Consider the following 18,097-nt stretch of genomic DNA (forward strand, 5'->3'; position numbering starts at 1 on the left):
ATTTGTTCAACAAAAAATTGTTATAATTAATTTTTTTTAATTTTTATTAGATTTTAAGAATAATTTTAAGGTTGTTGAAATTAAAAATTTTAGAAATTAAATTTTTAATAACGAGAAGAATGTCAATTTTTAGAATTCTATTTTTATTATTTTATTTTTAATAAATTGATTATTAAAAAAATACGTAGAAAAAATAACGTACAATAATGAAAAAAAGTCTGTTATGTGATATTTTATTAATAATTTGAAAAGAGAAGAAATTTTTCTAGTTTTTTTTTCCATAAATCATAACGTTAGTGAGAAACAGACTTTTTAATTTTATTTTACGTCATTGCTTTAAAATTATATGTTTTAACAGCTTTAAAATCGACAACAAATTATTATAATTTTTTTTTACGTGGACAAAATTCAAAATGGATATTTTTAAATTTTTTTTTTTTTTTTTTTTTTTTTTTTTTTTGTGAAATTTGAATAATATAATTTATAAAACTAATGTAAATACAACTACACACTATAAAAGAAAAATTGTTATACTCAAATAATTATAATAGTAAATATTTTTATTTTTCGAATAAAATAATGCATTAAATAATTTTTATTTTAAAAAAATTCTTTTTTTTTAAATAAATAACTTTCGATCTGAATCAAATTATTTTGTTTTTATAATTTTTTGAAAAAATCAAATATTAATTTTTTTTTATAATAATTTTAATTAATAATTATAATTGTCCATTAAAAGCTATATAAATAATATTTAGTTTTACAGAAATAAATTTACAATATCCATTATGATTTCTTTGTGTACCAATAAAAAAAAAAATGTTTTTCGTATTTGAAAGGTTACATCTTTCCACAGCAGAATTGAAATGTACGAAACATAATGATTGCAATTTACCATTTTACGGATATAATAAATATCTATACTTATTAGTGAGAGCAGGAACAACTATGACTATGATTTAAACCAGAGGTAGACACCATTATTATAATTATATATATATATATATATATTGTATATGTATAAATTTTCAAATTAAAAATTCAGCCTAATCAAATTATTGTTCTTTTTACCTATACCTATATTTATTACCCTGTATTGAAACTACTTTAAACCTACTTTAAATCCACAATATCTCTTCGTTAAACCTATTTTAAACCAACTTTTACCCTATTTTTAATCCACTTTTATCAAACATTAATTAATTTACAAAAAATGAAATGAAAATTTAAAAAATTGGTGAAAAAGATATTTAAATTGATTATTTTATACAAAAGCTTTATTATAAAATAATATGGTAATAATCTTAACAGGTTTAGTTTATATTGCGTTTTCATTATTATACAATCCATAGATTATATTAAATAACGCTTTAAACTCGCAGTACGTTGATATAATTACATATTTCTAAAATTTAATCTCATTAAAAATTATTTACAACTTATTCTATTTAATTTACATTTTACTTTCTTACAATTTCATGTTTATAAGAATATTGAATATAATTATAAAAAAATTGGATAATTTTTATTATTTACATTATTAAAAATGCAGAGTATTAAATCCATATATATATATACCTATGTCAATTTTTATTAAAATAAAGAAATGTCCATTGCCACTGGAAATTTTTGTTATATTTTTTAAAAAATATTTTTATGTACTCATTACATAAACAAGAAAAACAATCCAATAATTTTTTTTCAAAGAACCATAAATTATGTTTTATAATTTATAATGAAAATTATAATTTTCGAAAAAGAGCGTATTTTCTTTTTATTTTAGAAAAATACTAAAAAAAAAGTATGAAATAAATGATAATTTAAAGAAGAAAAAATAATTTAAATAATCCATCATTACAAAAAAAAATATATATCTATCGGGCAGATATTTTCTTATTTATGAAAATATCAAAAAATTTGAATATTTTACAAAAAATTGTTTCAAAAACTGAAAATTTTAATGAAAAAAAGAAGAACTTGGGAAACAATACTTGAATAGTAAATTGAAGTTTTTTTTCACCTCAAAAAATAAGGGATACATGAATAAGCACTAAAACTAATTTTTTAGAATTATGTTTTCATAGAATTTTATTCTGTAGAAGATTATTTTTGCATAATAGTAATTTATAAGAATTTTAATTTTGCAGAGAAAAAAAATTGTACAGAATTTTAATTCTACATAATTCTAATTTTACAAAATATTCATTTTCATTTAAATTTTCATTTTACAAAATTTACATTTAATCGATTATTAATGTTGCAGAATTTTTATTTAGATTAAAATTAATTTGATCGAATCTCAATTAAAAAGTTATTTCATAAGAATATTAATTTTGCAGATTAATAATAATTCAAAAGAATTTTAATTGCACAGATAGAGAATTAGAAAGAATATTAATTTTACAGAAAATGAAAATAATCAATTTAATACAACTATTTTGAACAAATTTTGAAATTTCACCAATCAGAAATTAACACAAAAATTGTTAGTTGTTCAATTTTAAAATTAGTCTCAAAATAATTCTGTTTATTAATTTTCAATCATTTGCATTTTCTGTAAAATTAATATTCTTTCTAATTTTCTGTCTGGTGTAATTAAAATTCTTTTGAATTACTAATCAGGATAATAAATATTCAATGAAACAACATTTCGCACTAATTGAGATACAATCAAATTGAATTTATGGCTAATTAATTTTTTCGAATAAAAATTCTTTAAAATGAAAATTCGAACAAATTGAATATTCCGTACAATTTTTTTTTTGCAAAATTAAGATTCTTTTAAATTAACATACTGCAAAAGTAATAATATTCTACAGAATAAAATTCCATTAAATTCGAATTCTAAAAAATTAGTTTTAGTGTTTTTTTTTTTTTAATAATTACATATTAGGATAAATTGTGTAATAGGGATTTTTAAATTGTTTTGTACTCATGGCATAAAGATTTGGATCTTCAACAGGGAACGATTGAATAATATTGTTTGTCATTGATTTTTGATTATGAACATTGGCAATCATAAATTGTGGCGTTGGAATTGATTGTGTTACAGTGGCATTTTCTATTAATTTCTTTTGTGTATAAATTTGTGACGATGAAATTAATTGATTAGATTGAGATACCACTGATGATGATGATGATGATGATAAATTATTTGTTTGTAAATTATTTTCATTAATTGATTCATTATTAATTGGATAAATTTGTTGAATATTTGTTGTTTGTTGTTGGGATTTACATTTTTTTGTATGGGCATACAATGAACCAGCATTATTATATCGTTTTGCACATATTTTACATGCATATGGTCTTTGGCCAGTATGCGTATATGTATGTTCATTGAGCGATGTTAAACGTCTAAATGATTTCATACAAATTTGACAATGATATTTTGCTTCACCAGTATGCATTGTTATATGTCTTGCCAATGTATTGGCACGGGCAAATGCTCTACTACAATATTGACAAATATAAGGTTTCTCACCGCTATGTGTACGTAAATGTAATTGCAAATAAGTACTTTTTGTAAATGCTTTTGTACAAACATTACAAACATATGGTTTAACGCCAGTATGAGTGCGCATATGTGCAACCAATGAACCACTTTGTGCAAAACATTTACTGCAAACCTCGCATAAAAATCGTTTTTGCGTGTCTTTTACACGTTTATGACGCTCCATATGATTAGCCAATGATTGTGGCTGAGCAAAAGCTTTTGGACAAAGATTACATTGATGAGGTCTGTTGTATTTTTCCTGTAAAAACAAAAAAATTACTTAAAATAATAGACAATAATTTTTTTTTCAGAAATTATGAAAAAAATTTTATTACCTTTTTTCTATTTTCCTGATGATCTGATGATTTATTATCATTATCAGCACTGCCATCAAAATCATCTTCTGACAATTCACCAAATAATTCATCTTTATGTTTCGATTGTTCGTGTTCTTTTAGTTTATCAACACGTGAAAATTCCTTACCGCACATTGGACAATTGTATTTTAAACCAGTGTGAGTTAATAGATGTCGTTTTAAATTTCTTTTTGTTGCAAATAGTTTACCACATTTTGTACATTGTAAACCTTCAGAGAGCATTTCATCATCATCTGTTTCAATATCTTTTGATTTTGATGAACTCTCAATATCTTTCGATGGAAATGATTCATTTATTAATTCATCTGTATTATTATATTCGTGATGAATTTTAGCGTGCGATATAAATGATTTATGATAAGTAAATTGTTTTGAACAAACTTTACAAGAAAATTTCAATGATTTTTTTTCTGATGATGATGATGACGATGATGAATTTTCTTCTTTTTCATTTTGTTTATTGTTAATTTCATTTTTATCAAATTTTTCATCGTCCTTATTTTTCTCATGAACATCTTGATAATGACTTTTTAATTTTCCCACGTGTGAAAATTGTTTTTCACACATATAACAAACATAGCGTAATTTCGTTTTTGATTTATGCATTATAACATGTTTCTCTAATGCCGTACGAGTAGAAAATAATTTTATACATTTAGGACATTTTAATCTTTGTGTACGACATATTAATGGCGTTTCCTCATCATCAAAATCATTACAATTTTCATTGATATTATCATCAATTGTTTCGATTTTTTCAATTTTATCATTTGTAAATTCTAATCGATTTTCTGTTTCTTCAATTTTTACATAATCATCCTCAAAATTAATATCCAAATTACTTTCATTATTTTCATGTATATTGTCATCAATTCTTGATGAATTGTCATCTTCTTGTAATGTTTCGGATATATTTAATTTCTCATTATCACGATAAATGAAATTTTCTTCAGGTTCATGTTTCTCTTCACAAGTTTCATTGATATCAAATTCAATTATATTTGTTGAATTATTTAAAGATGATGAAACTGATTGTTCATTAGAATGTACTGAGAAATGATCAATTTTTGAACTAATATCATTAAGTGGTAAACTACGATTTTCAATGTTACATGGAATTGGTTTTTGTGAAAATTCATCTGATATTGCGTCTGATATTACCTTGTTAATTGAATGTGTTAACGATAATGATGTTTCTTTTGTTAAAAATGCATTTCTTAATTTGATATCAGAATTTTCGACTTGACATTTAAATTCATAAGCAATATCAATAAGTTGTCGGCAATCGATACATATGATGGAAGGTAAACCGTCACCTTCTTCCACCTAAGATAAAAAAAATTCGTTTATTATTAATTTATTTAAAAAAATAAAAAAAATTTTAAATCTAAATTTAACATTTTCAAATACACTTTCGAATATTTTTATTTATTTTAAATATATGATTGTAAAGATTCTTAAAATACAAAATAATATTTAAATTATTTAATTTATAATATATTTATATAATTAAAAATACAAAATATAAATATTATTTTGTTTAGTAACATTCAAAATGTTTTATTATATTCTTCTAATATTTAAAATATTAATAAATAATATTTGTAACAATGAAAAGTGTATTTGTATTATTTGAAAAACAAGTGAATAAAAACTTTTCAGTAGTAGTGGTAAACTTTACATATGTATATATTTGAATGTATAAACAAAAAATGATACTTGTTCACTATTATTTTGTTGTAACTTTGAAAAAGAAATTAAAAATAAATAAAACTTTTATTTAATTATAAATAAATAAATAAAGAAACTGTTTTTTTTCAAGTTTTTTACAAATAATTTGAAATATAATTAAGATAATGAAAAATGATAAACTAACCTGTACATTGGCAAAAGCAATCAACTTGCGAATAACATTTTTCCCATCTTGAAATAAATCCCATGTAGAAGAATATGACTTTAAACATATTCTGCATTGTTGTTGAGAATTGTCTATTTCACTTCTAATGTTTATAATTTCACTTTTATCTTCCACTTCCATTATAATAAAGTATTTTTCCACAAAACTCACTGATGCTGTTGAACGTGTTCAACAAACGTTTAGAAGGCCCCTTTGTTGCTGCGCCATTTTCTAATTAGGTTGTATCTCAAGTTTGGTGAGAGAAATCCAATATGACTGAATATTGGAGAACAATTGAAATCAAAACTTTATGGGATAAAATCCTATATTTTTTTGAAAATATTACATAAAAAGGATATTTTCAACTCTATGTTTAATATTAGGATTATAATTTCTGTTTAATATATACTTGTTTAATGAAGTAATAAAAAACGATTCCATTTTTTTAAATTAAAATAGTAAATTAAAAATATATAAACTAAAATTCTAAAACACAAAGAAAAATTTCGTTTTAACATAATTTAAAAAATATGATTTTATCTCGTAAGCACAAATATTAAATTGTCCTCTAGTATTCGGCCATATTGGATTTCTTCTACCATACAATTACCTAATTTTATCCATGTAATTTGGATTTTTTGCAACTTTTTTGTCTAAGACAAGGACAACAAAGTATATATACTTACAAAAGAACAACTTGCAAATATACAAACACTTTTAGTCAACCGAAAATGTTGTATAAACAAAAATACCCGAGAAATTTGCAATAGCAGATAAATAAAATAATTTGTAATTTAAATTCAATTAAAAATTTTAAGTATTCAAAAAGTTAACATTTTGTGTAATTTAAATATCAATTTACACTAAAAGTGTACAAAAAATAAATCAAATTAACTAAAATGTTAACTATTTTGGATAGAGATAGTAACATATATAATATTATTTTCTGTAACAGTAATTAAATATTAATATATGATAAATATAGAATTAAGAATACTATTAATAGATTAAACATATTAATTAATTACACATTCCTGAAAAAAATGATTATCAGAATTAAGAAGAAAAATTATTGCTCACCACGATGATTTATCTGAAAATAATGATGAATTAAACAAAACGTTCACAAAACACTTAGAAAACATATACAAAACATTAAAATATGAGACAACATAGTGACAATAGAATAAAAGATTGAAATAAAGTAAATTTTCACTGGTACTCCAGTTACTTGTTTTTTTACTTACATTGTTTACCCGATTTCCCTACCTACATCTATATTTAAAACGAAAAAATATTTTGCCTACTTTCCCGATTTCCCTACCTACATATATATTTGCGAAACGAAACTAATACCGCCCAGGTGCAAAATTACCTACACTAGGGTTAACGTCCCGGGACGCAACCGTCACCTGAGCGATCTTTTCTGAAAAGAAAACATTCAATTAGTTCTTTATTGCAAAATTATAAAAAACTTTCAATTTTTAATTCCACATGCATTAACTTTTAATTTAAATAAAAAATTTACAATTCAAAATTGAAAAATTATTAATAAGATTAATTAATTAAATTATTTAAAGATAATAAAAGTTTATAAATTTAGTTTTAATTACTTTACTTTAATAGAAAAGAAAATTATTTTGACTCAAAAATAAAACTTACAAAACATTAAAAATATTGAACATACAATAAATAAATAACATACATGTATAAACAATGCAAAAAACATTGACATAAAATATTAATTTACTTAGTATTAAGGCAGTAATCCACAAAACATGTGATACTTTAGGATGTAGAGAGTGTTACAAAAATTTTCGAAAATGTCACATGTTTTTTTTAGATTACTCCTAACAATACTTGAAAGTAATAAATTTTGTCAATGGTGTCACTATGTTGTCAAATTTTCTTCCCTGTTTTTTTCTTTAAATTTTAATATTTTATTTAGATCGATATAATACATCTACTTTTTTAAAAATCAAAAAAATTCAAAAATTTATAGTTCAAGAATATCTATAAAATTAATTTTAAATTTATGAATCTACTTTTATTGAAATCATAAAACAATAACTGTTTTAAACAGGGAAGGGGTTAAATAAAAAACGACTCACCGACCGGCGAATCCCACGTCGGGGCAATAACGTCATCGCCACTTCTTGAGCGCTTCAGGCCAACTCCCAAAGATCCCTCTTTCTTGGTCGCACTTCTGCGAAAGGTTGGGAGCACAAAAAAAAATCTCATAAAAAAATAAAAAGTAAAAAAAAATTTATAAAAAAAAGACGTATGCTGGGACCACTTTTCTTCTTCCACATCCTTCCTAGTCTCTTCAGATATGTATTTGGAAATTTGGAATGGAGCTGAAAAAATAAAACAAAAAAAATTATAAAATTATAATCTTAAAACACAATTAAATGCTGAGTTATTATTTTTTAATCAATTTAATTAATTTAGTTTTCAAATTTTTTACGTACTTGTAACTAAATTAATTAAAAAATAATAATTAAACCCAGTTACAAATTGTTAAGTCAATTATCATTTTTGAATTTGTAAATAAAATTAATTATATTGAAAAACACTCACCTATATTGTGGGATTTCTGCGAAGTGTCTGAGATACGATGACAGCATATCCTTTTAATAAAAGGACAAATCTTCCTTCTTTTGGAATATCTACCTGAAAAAATAGAATAATGTAAAATAAAATATTAAAAATCCTTAATACTATCAATTATTTTTAAATATAGTACAATAAATTTTCAACTATTTTTATTTATTTTATTTATTGACATTTCTGAAAAATAATCACCTATAAGGGGGAATTTCAGCGTCGTGTAAAATATACGATGACAGCATATCCACTCTTTAAGAGGACGAATCTTTCCGCTACTGGACCAACTGTCTGAAAAAAATACATAATAATTTATTATGTTACATGTGAAAATTAAATATTTAAAATCCTAAATATTATTAATTATTACATTGTTCTTATAATTATTATTATTACTTTTGAATATGTTAATATTTAAAATATTTACATTGTACTGCGACTCAGCCATGCAAGATCTCCTCCAGGAGCAGCTCCGCAACAAACACCCATCCTTCACGTATTGGACACCTATAAATTAAGACAAAAAATTATTTTATATAAAAACATAAATTTAGATTTTCAATCTAAAATTAATTTCATTATCTATTCTTAAGTTGATTTTAAAAAATAAAACCTCTTAATATCACAGTTTTTTGTAAATTATAATTAATTAACAATATTTGTGTTATTAATTAAGAGTAACTTCAATGTAATTTTCCTTCACTAAATTGTTAAAAATTGTAAACTTTATAAACAACTAATAATTAAAAAGTTTTAAAATAATAATTTTCTTTATCAAAAGCAGAAAATTGCTTATACTAATAAATATTTAAACACAAAAAAAGACAAGAGAGACGTCTTACTTATTCGAAGATTTAGTAAAAGTTGTCATTTGTCATCTCATCTATGGATACGAATTTTATCCAATTCATCTTAAAGTCTAAATTCTGTAAATACAAGTAATAAATAAAAAAAATTTGTAAAATCTTACTTTTTATAATAAATAAATATTCACCTGTGTTAAGAAGAGTTGACAAAAGGATTAGCATTGTCTCAAAATTCCTTTTTCCGAAATGACTTTATTCTAACTTTTTGGCTCTGAAAATAAATAAAAACAGTTAAATAAATATACGATACCAATTTTCATATATTACTTTAATTTTTCTTTTAAATTTTGTCTCTAAAATACAGTGGACAACTTTCCGAACAAATGTAGAATTGAAATGTGAAATTGTTCGTATAGTCATGTTTTAGGTTAAATTTCAAAGCGTCATAAAATTTGACAAAATATTAAAAATTCTTACATTTATCAACAAAAATTAGTTAAAATCTTGAATATTGATAACACACTGATCCTAATTATTAATATATATTTTTTATTTAAAATAAAATTAGAAGATAATTTTTGTTATTCACGAAATATTCTATCACTTTCAACCGCGCTTTCTACAGTGTCCATCACTATAGTGAGCAGTGATACCAACATGAACGAAAAAAAATTATGAACTAAATAACGTACTGCCAACATAATTAGACATTTTTTAAAATACTTTTTTCAATTATAGTAATCTTTTTTATTATTTTCAATTTTTTAATAAAACTATTTTTTATTATTTTTTTATTTATATTTAATAATTATTCATATATAATAATATTTAATGTTTTAAAATATTTTTTGAGTCGCGCGAGAATGCTATCTAGCGGCGATAATGTAAAGTCACAATATATGCAACAAGTTACAACAAGTTGTAATGCCTAAATTTTTAGGTTATAATTTTGTCAAAAAAATTTTACCTAAATTTCTTATTTTTCTTCACAGCTGCCACAAAACTTTTGTATATTATCGATTATTTATATAAAACAGTACTTAATTATCATATAATATGTATAATTAGCTTTTTGATTAAAAAATTATAACAAGATTAAATTCTGTCGAACGAAAAATGGTTCTTCTACTTTCTTGCGACGCCATTTGCAATTAGCAGAAATGCCAACCCAAGATAACAAAAAACTAAACTTTTTTTTTATTAACATGAAAAAATTTTTTTTTTTAAGTTTAATTTTTCTTTATTTGTTTGCAATTTTTATATTTATTGTTGATAAAATATAATTTTTTATTATATTTCGATTTGAATTATACATTTACCTGATTTTTTTTGTTTAACATTGTGATGCTAAACTTTTAGGTTAGGTTTTTGCGTCAGATTAATTTTTTAGAAATTTACTAATTTTCTTTTTCCCTGCCACAAAATTTTTGTATATTATCGATTATTTATATAAAACAGTACTTAATTGTCATATAATATGTATAATTAGCTTTTTGATTAAAAAATTACAAGATTAAATTCCGTCAAACGAAAAATGTTTCTTCTACTTTCTGGCGACGCCATTTGCAATGAGCAGAAATGCCAACCCAAGATAACAAAAAACTGAACTATGTCACTTCTACCAACATGAAAAAAATTTCCATTTGAATGAAGCATAATTTTTTATTTTTTTTTAAATTAGTTTATTTCTAAACATTCATATTGATTATTAATAATAAAATTTATATATTATTATGATTTAAAATAAACATTTATTTTTATTTATTAAGGGGAAATGATGTTGTGGTTTGAAGAGGAAAATCATGAGAGTGAGAGGGATAGTGATATATGTCTACATCTCTTGCTCTCTTGATTTTTCTTTACAATTTTGGCAACAAATGAAATATGAAAGAACCTTTAGTGTATATTACAGAATATTTTTAGCGATCCATACCTGTTTACCGATTAAAGAGTGCGCTACTTGTTTTTAATTTTTTTTTTAAGTGTTTTAACTTGCTGTCATGGCTGATCATGTTGATCATGTCATTGTAAAGATCACATTTTCTAGTTAAAATAGCTCACGTAATGAAAATAATTTTTGACTCCAGTACGTGAGGATTAAAAATACGTTTTTTTTAGTAATATCTATAAATTTCATCCTTTCTTTCACTGATAATGTTTATTTACAAGAATCGATGAACATTCATGAAAAAAAAATTAACTACTCCAATATTTTGAAATTATTAAAACTATGGATAGCTTAACGGTAAGTACTTATTTTGAGTTTTATGAAGAAAATTCTCAAATAAAATTTCAAATAATAATAAAATAACAAGTAAATTTTTTTGACAATGTATTATTTTGGATAGTTGCCAATTTAAAGAGACATTTATCATTTGTTACGAGATAAATTATATTCAGAAATATTTCTCATTAAATTTTCCTTTTTTCTTTAATTGTTCTTTAATTTTAATTAAAAAGTAGTTTAAAATAATTTTAGATGTACATTTTAATTTATGATTAAAGCTCAAGTGTTTTGTCTTTCTAGGCATACATAACTGATAATTTCTTGTACTTTGGCATTAAAAAGTTCGCATTTGATACTGCGTAGTAATCACTAAAAATTTAACACTGAATAAATCATAAATGTCAGATTTTTACATTCTTATAAATTTTACATTAGATTGACGTTAATTTTTGGAAATTTTTACCTTTTAATTGAAAATAATTAACGTAATTTATATTTTAGAATGTTATTTTTATTTATCTTCTTTTAGTGTATATTGTAATTGTTTTTAAATTTTCATTTTATTAAGAATGTAAGAGTATAATAATTCTTCTAATTTAATGAATAATGAAATTTAATTTCAGGGAGTTGTGAAAGCAATGTGTCGAGGTTTAGGAGACAGTTTAAAAGGTGCTGTAATTCTTTATTATTTAGATAAACAAATTAATGAAAAATTTAAGAAAACTGCTTCCAAGCAAAATGTAAGAAGAAGCGGTACACCAAATAATCAGAGTCCCGTCGTAAAATCAAAAGAACTTCGGTAAAATAATTTTTACATATAGACTTTTTTTATTAAGAATATATATTATTTTATTTTTTTTATTTTTTAGGGAATCGACAATTCTTACAAGAACAATGCAATGTTGTGGTCTTAATGGAGGATTTTTTCTTGGGAGTATTTTAATATTTGAGAATATTTTGTTTCCATCTTTAAAATATTTATTGACTGTTATATTTGGTGATTCACATGGTATGGCCTCGACACTTTGGTCGTGGATAAATCCATTTTTGTCCCTAACTTTTGGTACATTTTGGATATTGCCTCTTTTTATGCTCAGTAGGGTAATCAACAGTTTTTGGTTTCAGGTGAAAATTTATTTTCTACATTCAATTAAAGTTAAAAGAAAAAATTAATTTCAACATTTATATCAATTTTTACTTTAAAAAATTTTTAAATTGAATTTTAAATTAATTACATTGAACTAATAATTAATTGTACTGTTTTTTTTTAAATGTAGGATATAGCTGACAGTGCGTACAGATTTAGACAAGGTCGTCCTCATCATTTGCCGAGTGTCAGTATTTTTGTAGCTGACATGTTGGTTAGTATCCTGGTTCAAGTGTTGTTCCTGGCGCAAGGAATGCTCGTTTATAATATTCCATTGCCAATGGTAGGCGAATTACTTGCTCTTGTACACATGTGCCTTTTGTATTCACTTTATTCATTTGAATATAAATGGTTTAACATGGGATGGGAATTACATCGACGACTTACATTTATTGAAGGCAATTGGCCATATTTTATTGGCTTTGGATTGCCATTAGCGTTACTTACAAAATATTTCGATTCCCTTATGATGAGGTAAATATCTATTTTTTTCTCTCTAAAACTTTGATTATTTTTTCATTTCATAAAAAAGTTGAAAATAAATTTTTTTATCAATTCATTTTCAGTGGTTGTGTATTTTCTATTTTATTTCCACTCTTCATAATAAGTGGGAATGAGGCGGAACCTGTGACTGGAGTTTGGTAAGTCGATTATTAAATAATTTAAATTTAACAGAATTATATGAAATAAAAATTTTTATTTTCAGCGACTATCCATTAAAATTGTTCACGCCTGTGATCGCAGTCGCTAATACACTTTTCACAAGAACAATGGGTCCAGCTAGAAGACGGTGACAAATGAAGCTCACGAACATTCTTAATACTAGTTAAAAGGATTTTTAAAATTTACCCAAAAACCGAATTTTACCAATTTTTTTTTAAAGGTATTGAACTTGTAAATACTTTTTTTTTTAAATTACAATCTAATTCGACTCCTTTAAAAAAAAGAGTCGAATTGAATTTTAAAAAGAGCTTCCAGAAGTTTCTCCATATTTTTTAAATCTTCAATCTTTTTTACTGAAAAAACAATTGTAAAAATATTTTTGACCAATTTAGCGAATTCATCGAATAATTGTAAGAAATTGTTTTTTTTCTGTAGAAACTCTACGAAGCTTTTTTTTTTATTTGCATAAATTATTATTATAGGAACAAAATAATTTTTTTTTATTGGTATAATTAAGTTTTAAATAAGAATTTCAAGTTGACAATGGCGCTTATGTAGAAAATATAATGGTAAATGCCTTTTTAATAGTTATTAAAAGTCAAATTTTGATTTTTTAATTAAAAATTGCAGTAAAAGACAATTTCTTTTTTAATTTGCATTAGTTGAAAAATTTTATTTACATAAATTGAAAATATTGACTTTTAACAACTAGGTATTTAGCATAGTTATTTATTTATATTTCGAATATTAGATATTTTAAAATAATATATAATCGCGCAATTTTTTCGCTTAGGGACTGTTATAAAAAATTAGACTCTACATTTATTTATGTTAGCAAATTTTTTAAAATTATTTGGAAAATGGAAAAATTTATAAAATTAGAATTTAATGCGGAAAATATTATATACATAGGTATATCTAAAAAAATTAGTTTTAATTTTTGAAAAAAAAGTCACAACAGTTTATTAGTCAATTTAATATTCAATATACAAAAAAAAGACTTTGTTTCATTAATGGTGCACAATTTATTAAGATAAATTAAATATTTTTTTTCATTATTTTACAATTAATTCTTTGTATATTTGTTTTAACATTGAAATTATTTTTTTATTTTCGATTAATTTACATTTTAAAATGATATCAAGAAATATATATTTTATAATTCTTTTTACATTTATTTTATGAAGAAAATAATTTTCTAATCAATTTAAATTAACTAAAATTGAAATAATAATAATAAAAATTCATTTTTTTATGAATATAGAAGGAAAAAAGCTTTCTTTTATATTATAATCATCACTTTAATTTTCGATGTAAATTGCATATAGGCATTTACTGTATACGTTGCGAAGAAATTAGCAAATAGACTGTGATAAGTTTGATAACAATTAAGTAACGTAGAGTTCGAATTTGTAAAACAGAAAAAATAAATAAAAAAATATTTCTCAAAAAAATGAAAAAAAGCAATAAACATTTTGAGAAATGTTGAAGAATTTTTGTAATTTTCAACTCTACCGAAAATATTGAGATTGTACTTTTTGCCTAATTTCCGAATTTCACGCAAAAAAAAAATGCATTTTTACGAAAAAGAACAAAAAAAATTTAAATAAAGATCAATTTTTAAATTTTTGGATGAAAATTCGAAAAAGTGTATTTTTTAAAAATAAATTTTATATATTATTAAATAAAATGTTTTTGCATAAAACAAAAACAAAACAAAAAAAATAATTTTTGACGCATAATATTAAGTGTTCATAAGTAGAATTCTAAGAACGAGACTGCTTTATTTAATTTTGTCACTTGTTTCTGTTAATTGATATAATATATATTTGAAATAAGAAATTTCCCAATTTTTACAAACTATCCACTCCGAGTGTAAATAGAAAAATAAATTATAAATTTTATGTACTCTCACGTGTGACGATAATACCAATTAATTGTACAGCACTTAAGAATAACATTTAGAATTTTATATCGGTTTGTGAGGGGAAAAAAAAGATTGTTTATAGCAAATTGTACATATATTATACGAAATAAATGTTTTTTTTACACTGTATTATTCTTATTTTATTAGAAACGAAATTATATAACAAATATTAATGATTTAATGAAATTTATCATTTAAACTTTTTATTTATATACTTGAATTAGAAATGAAATAATTAAATTTATTGTTTAAATAATTTATAAATAAAATTCTTTTTATTTAATACTTAATTTAATGAATAAAAAGAAAATTCAAGTATTTTTTCCTTTTTTTTTTGAACACCATACAAAGTATAGATAAAAAATTTATTTATGATTCAACATACAAAATAAATGACTAGATCATGCGATAAGTTTTTGCAGTGATAATAAATCTTGTTCATTGGGTTCTTCCTTAATTCGATAACCACTAGTGAGAGCAAAATGGCGATGTAAAGCTGCAAATCCAAGACTTGGATCAGTTTCCTCTTCCATCATTGAATTTGATGCCATTTCATTTGTCTGATTTTTACTCACCTGTAAATTGGCGGTTCAAAAAAATGTGTTAATTTTTCAAAATAAAATAAAAGGAACTTAGGAAATTTACCTCAAAACGTTGTGATTTATATAAAGCCAATTTTCTCGTTCCCGGTGAGCTTTGAATAAGATTTTGAATTGTTGGATGTGAAATTCCAAAGAATTCAGCGCCTTTCGGTGGAATTGCACATAAAGCAGAAGAAATCGCTGATAATAATAAAGAATGACATTCGTCAGGACTTGAGCCAACTAAAGGTTGATCGAGATCATTGTCAGCAACTATTTCAAATCTATAAAACAAAATTGTGAATAATACTCTCAATTTATTAAAATTTGTTTTTAAAAAGCAAAAAAAATAATTTACCTCGGTTTTGGACCGCCATCTAATATTTTACAAGTGTAGAGACTCTTAATTCGTGCATCTCTTAAACTAGCATAAGCTCGAGTACTACAATAACCAACTGGGTAAATAAGATCTTCTGAATGATAAGTTAATCGATCTGAAACAACTTCGCCTAATGAGTAAACGGTGAGATCTCCCAAACTTATTGGAAATATTGGTCGTCCATGAACATCCAATGGAATTATTTGAACGACCTTTCGCGTTGCTTTACTAGTGCGTTTTGGTTTAGGTTTCGTTTCTAAAAAAAAACATAACATATTAAATATACACACAAATAATAATTAATCTTGATAAATTACCTGAAACATCAGTTGAATTTCTTTTTTTAGAACTCTTTTTTGGAGTTACACCGTCAATATTCACAGCCGATGAATTAAAATTACTTTGTTTTGATAAAACTGAATTGGCGTCAATTTCACCCTGTTGTTGACATAATTTTCTTAATAAAAATAATCTCTCATCTTTGACAAGTATGAGATTTTCCTGCATTTGAGCGACTTGATCGCATAATGCTGCATTTTCCTATACAATCAGAGAGAAAATTTTATTTAATTTTGACTGTTTTTATAAATCAAAAATTAAATGAAAAAATATTCACTGTTATTAATTTTCTATTAACTTTTATATAAATAAAATTACTACGAATTTTTTTTTAATATAACAAAATGGAATGAACGTTTTTTTGTGCACAATAAACATAATTTTTTATTAAAAATTACAAGTTATTTTATAAAAAAAAAAAAAGATGCAATACCTAACTCATGAAAATAAATTAAATCAAGTTAAAACTTACAAACACTGTATCCTTAATAATTCTTTTTAATCTTTTATATTTCTTCTTGTATTTCAGATTCTGTTGCAATTCTGTAGTTTTATGATAATCGTTGTAATAGTTTTCATATGCATTTGACATATTTACAAATATTGTTATTTATTATTTTTTTTAAATAAAATTATACCTATATATTTAATATTTATATTAAAGTACTGTTTATGAGGTTTGTGATTGTCTTTAAAGGTTATGCGAACCAAACCAGGGTTGGATATGTAAATAAATAAAGGAGCTTACACACCTAAATATTTCACGGCGTATCGAGAATTTTAAACAAAAAATAAATGTTTATTTTAAATCATAATAATATATAAATTTTATTATTAATAATCAATATGAATGTTTAGAAATAAACTAATTAAAAAAAATAAAAAATTATGCTTCATTCAAATGGAAATTTTTTTCATGTTGGTAGAAGTGACATAGTTCAGTTTTTTGTTATCTTGGGTTGGCATTTCTGCTCATTGCAAATGGCGTCGCCAGAAAGTAGAAGAAACATTTTTCGTTTGACGGAATTTAATCTTGTAATTTTTTAATCAAACAGCTAATTATACATATTTTATGACAATTAAGTACTGTTTTATATAAATAATCGATAATATATAAAAGTTTTGTGGCAGCTGTGAAGAAAAATAAGAAATTTAGGTAAAATTTTTTTGACAAAATTATAACCTAAAAATTTGGGCATTACAACTTGTTGAAACTTGTTGCATATATTGTGACGTTACATTATCGCCGCTAGATGGCATTCTCGCGCGACTCAAATAATATTTTAAAACATTAAATATTATTATATATGAATAATTATTAAATATAAATAAAAAAATAATAAAAAATAGTTTTATTAAAAAATTGAAAATAATAAAAAAGATTACTATAATTGAAAAAAGTATTTTAAAAAATGTCTAATTATGTTGGCAGTACGTTATTTAGTTCATAATTTTTTTTCGTTCATGTTGGTATCACTGCTCACTATAGTGATGGACACTGTAGAAAGCGCGGTTGAAAGTGATAGAATATTTCGTGAACAACAAAAATTATCTTCTAATTTTATTTTAAATAAAAAATATATATTAATAATTAGGATCAGTGTGTTATCAATATTCAAGATTTTAACTAATTTTTGTTGATAAATGTAAG

At 23.2% G+C, this 18,097-nt stretch overlaps 3 protein-coding genes across 3 annotated transcripts; 1 reads left to right on the forward strand and 2 right to left on the reverse strand.

Annotated features, from left to right (window-relative positions):
* Window positions 1-1,760: 1,760 nt before the first annotated feature.
* On the reverse strand, window positions 1,761-6,019 carry LOC127287151 (zinc finger protein 569-like). Its single transcript, XM_051313942.1, has 3 exons — window positions 5,750-6,019; window positions 3,832-5,199; window positions 1,761-3,755 (listed from the first exon to the last, which is right to left on the reverse strand). The coding sequence occupies exons 1-3, from the start codon at window positions 5,909-5,911 to the stop codon at window positions 2,883-2,885; spliced, it is 2,403 nt and encodes an 800-aa protein (XP_051169899.1). The 5' UTR covers window positions 5,912-6,019; the 3' UTR covers window positions 1,761-2,882.
* Window positions 6,020-11,158: 5,139 nt separating this feature from the next.
* On the forward strand, window positions 11,159-15,276 carry LOC127287320 (etoposide-induced protein 2.4 homolog). Its single transcript, XM_051314171.1, has 6 exons — window positions 11,159-11,428; window positions 12,034-12,209; window positions 12,280-12,535; window positions 12,688-13,031; window positions 13,124-13,198; window positions 13,264-15,276. The coding sequence occupies exons 1-6, from the start codon at window positions 11,414-11,416 to the stop codon at window positions 13,349-13,351; spliced, it is 954 nt and encodes a 317-aa protein (XP_051170128.1). The 5' UTR covers window positions 11,159-11,413; the 3' UTR covers window positions 13,352-15,276.
* Window positions 15,275-17,152, reverse strand: LOC127287319 (transforming growth factor beta regulator 1). The gene is made up of 5 exons (XM_051314170.1): window positions 16,919-17,152; window positions 16,425-16,647; window positions 16,087-16,363; window positions 15,793-16,012; window positions 15,275-15,722 (listed from the first exon to the last, which is right to left on the reverse strand). Exons 1-5 carry the CDS (start codon window positions 17,036-17,038, stop codon window positions 15,549-15,551), a joined length of 1,014 nt encoding a protein of 337 aa, XP_051170127.1. The 5' UTR covers window positions 17,039-17,152; the 3' UTR covers window positions 15,275-15,548.
* Between the last annotated feature and the right edge of the window lie 945 nt (window positions 17,153-18,097).

Source organism: Leptopilina boulardi, unplaced genomic scaffold (genome assembly GCF_019393585.1).
Source record: "Leptopilina boulardi isolate dan_hultmark-lab unplaced genomic scaffold, ZJU_Lbou_2.1 LbouV2_368, whole genome shotgun sequence".
Taxonomy (NCBI): Eukaryota; Metazoa; Arthropoda; class Insecta; order Hymenoptera; family Figitidae; genus Leptopilina; species Leptopilina boulardi.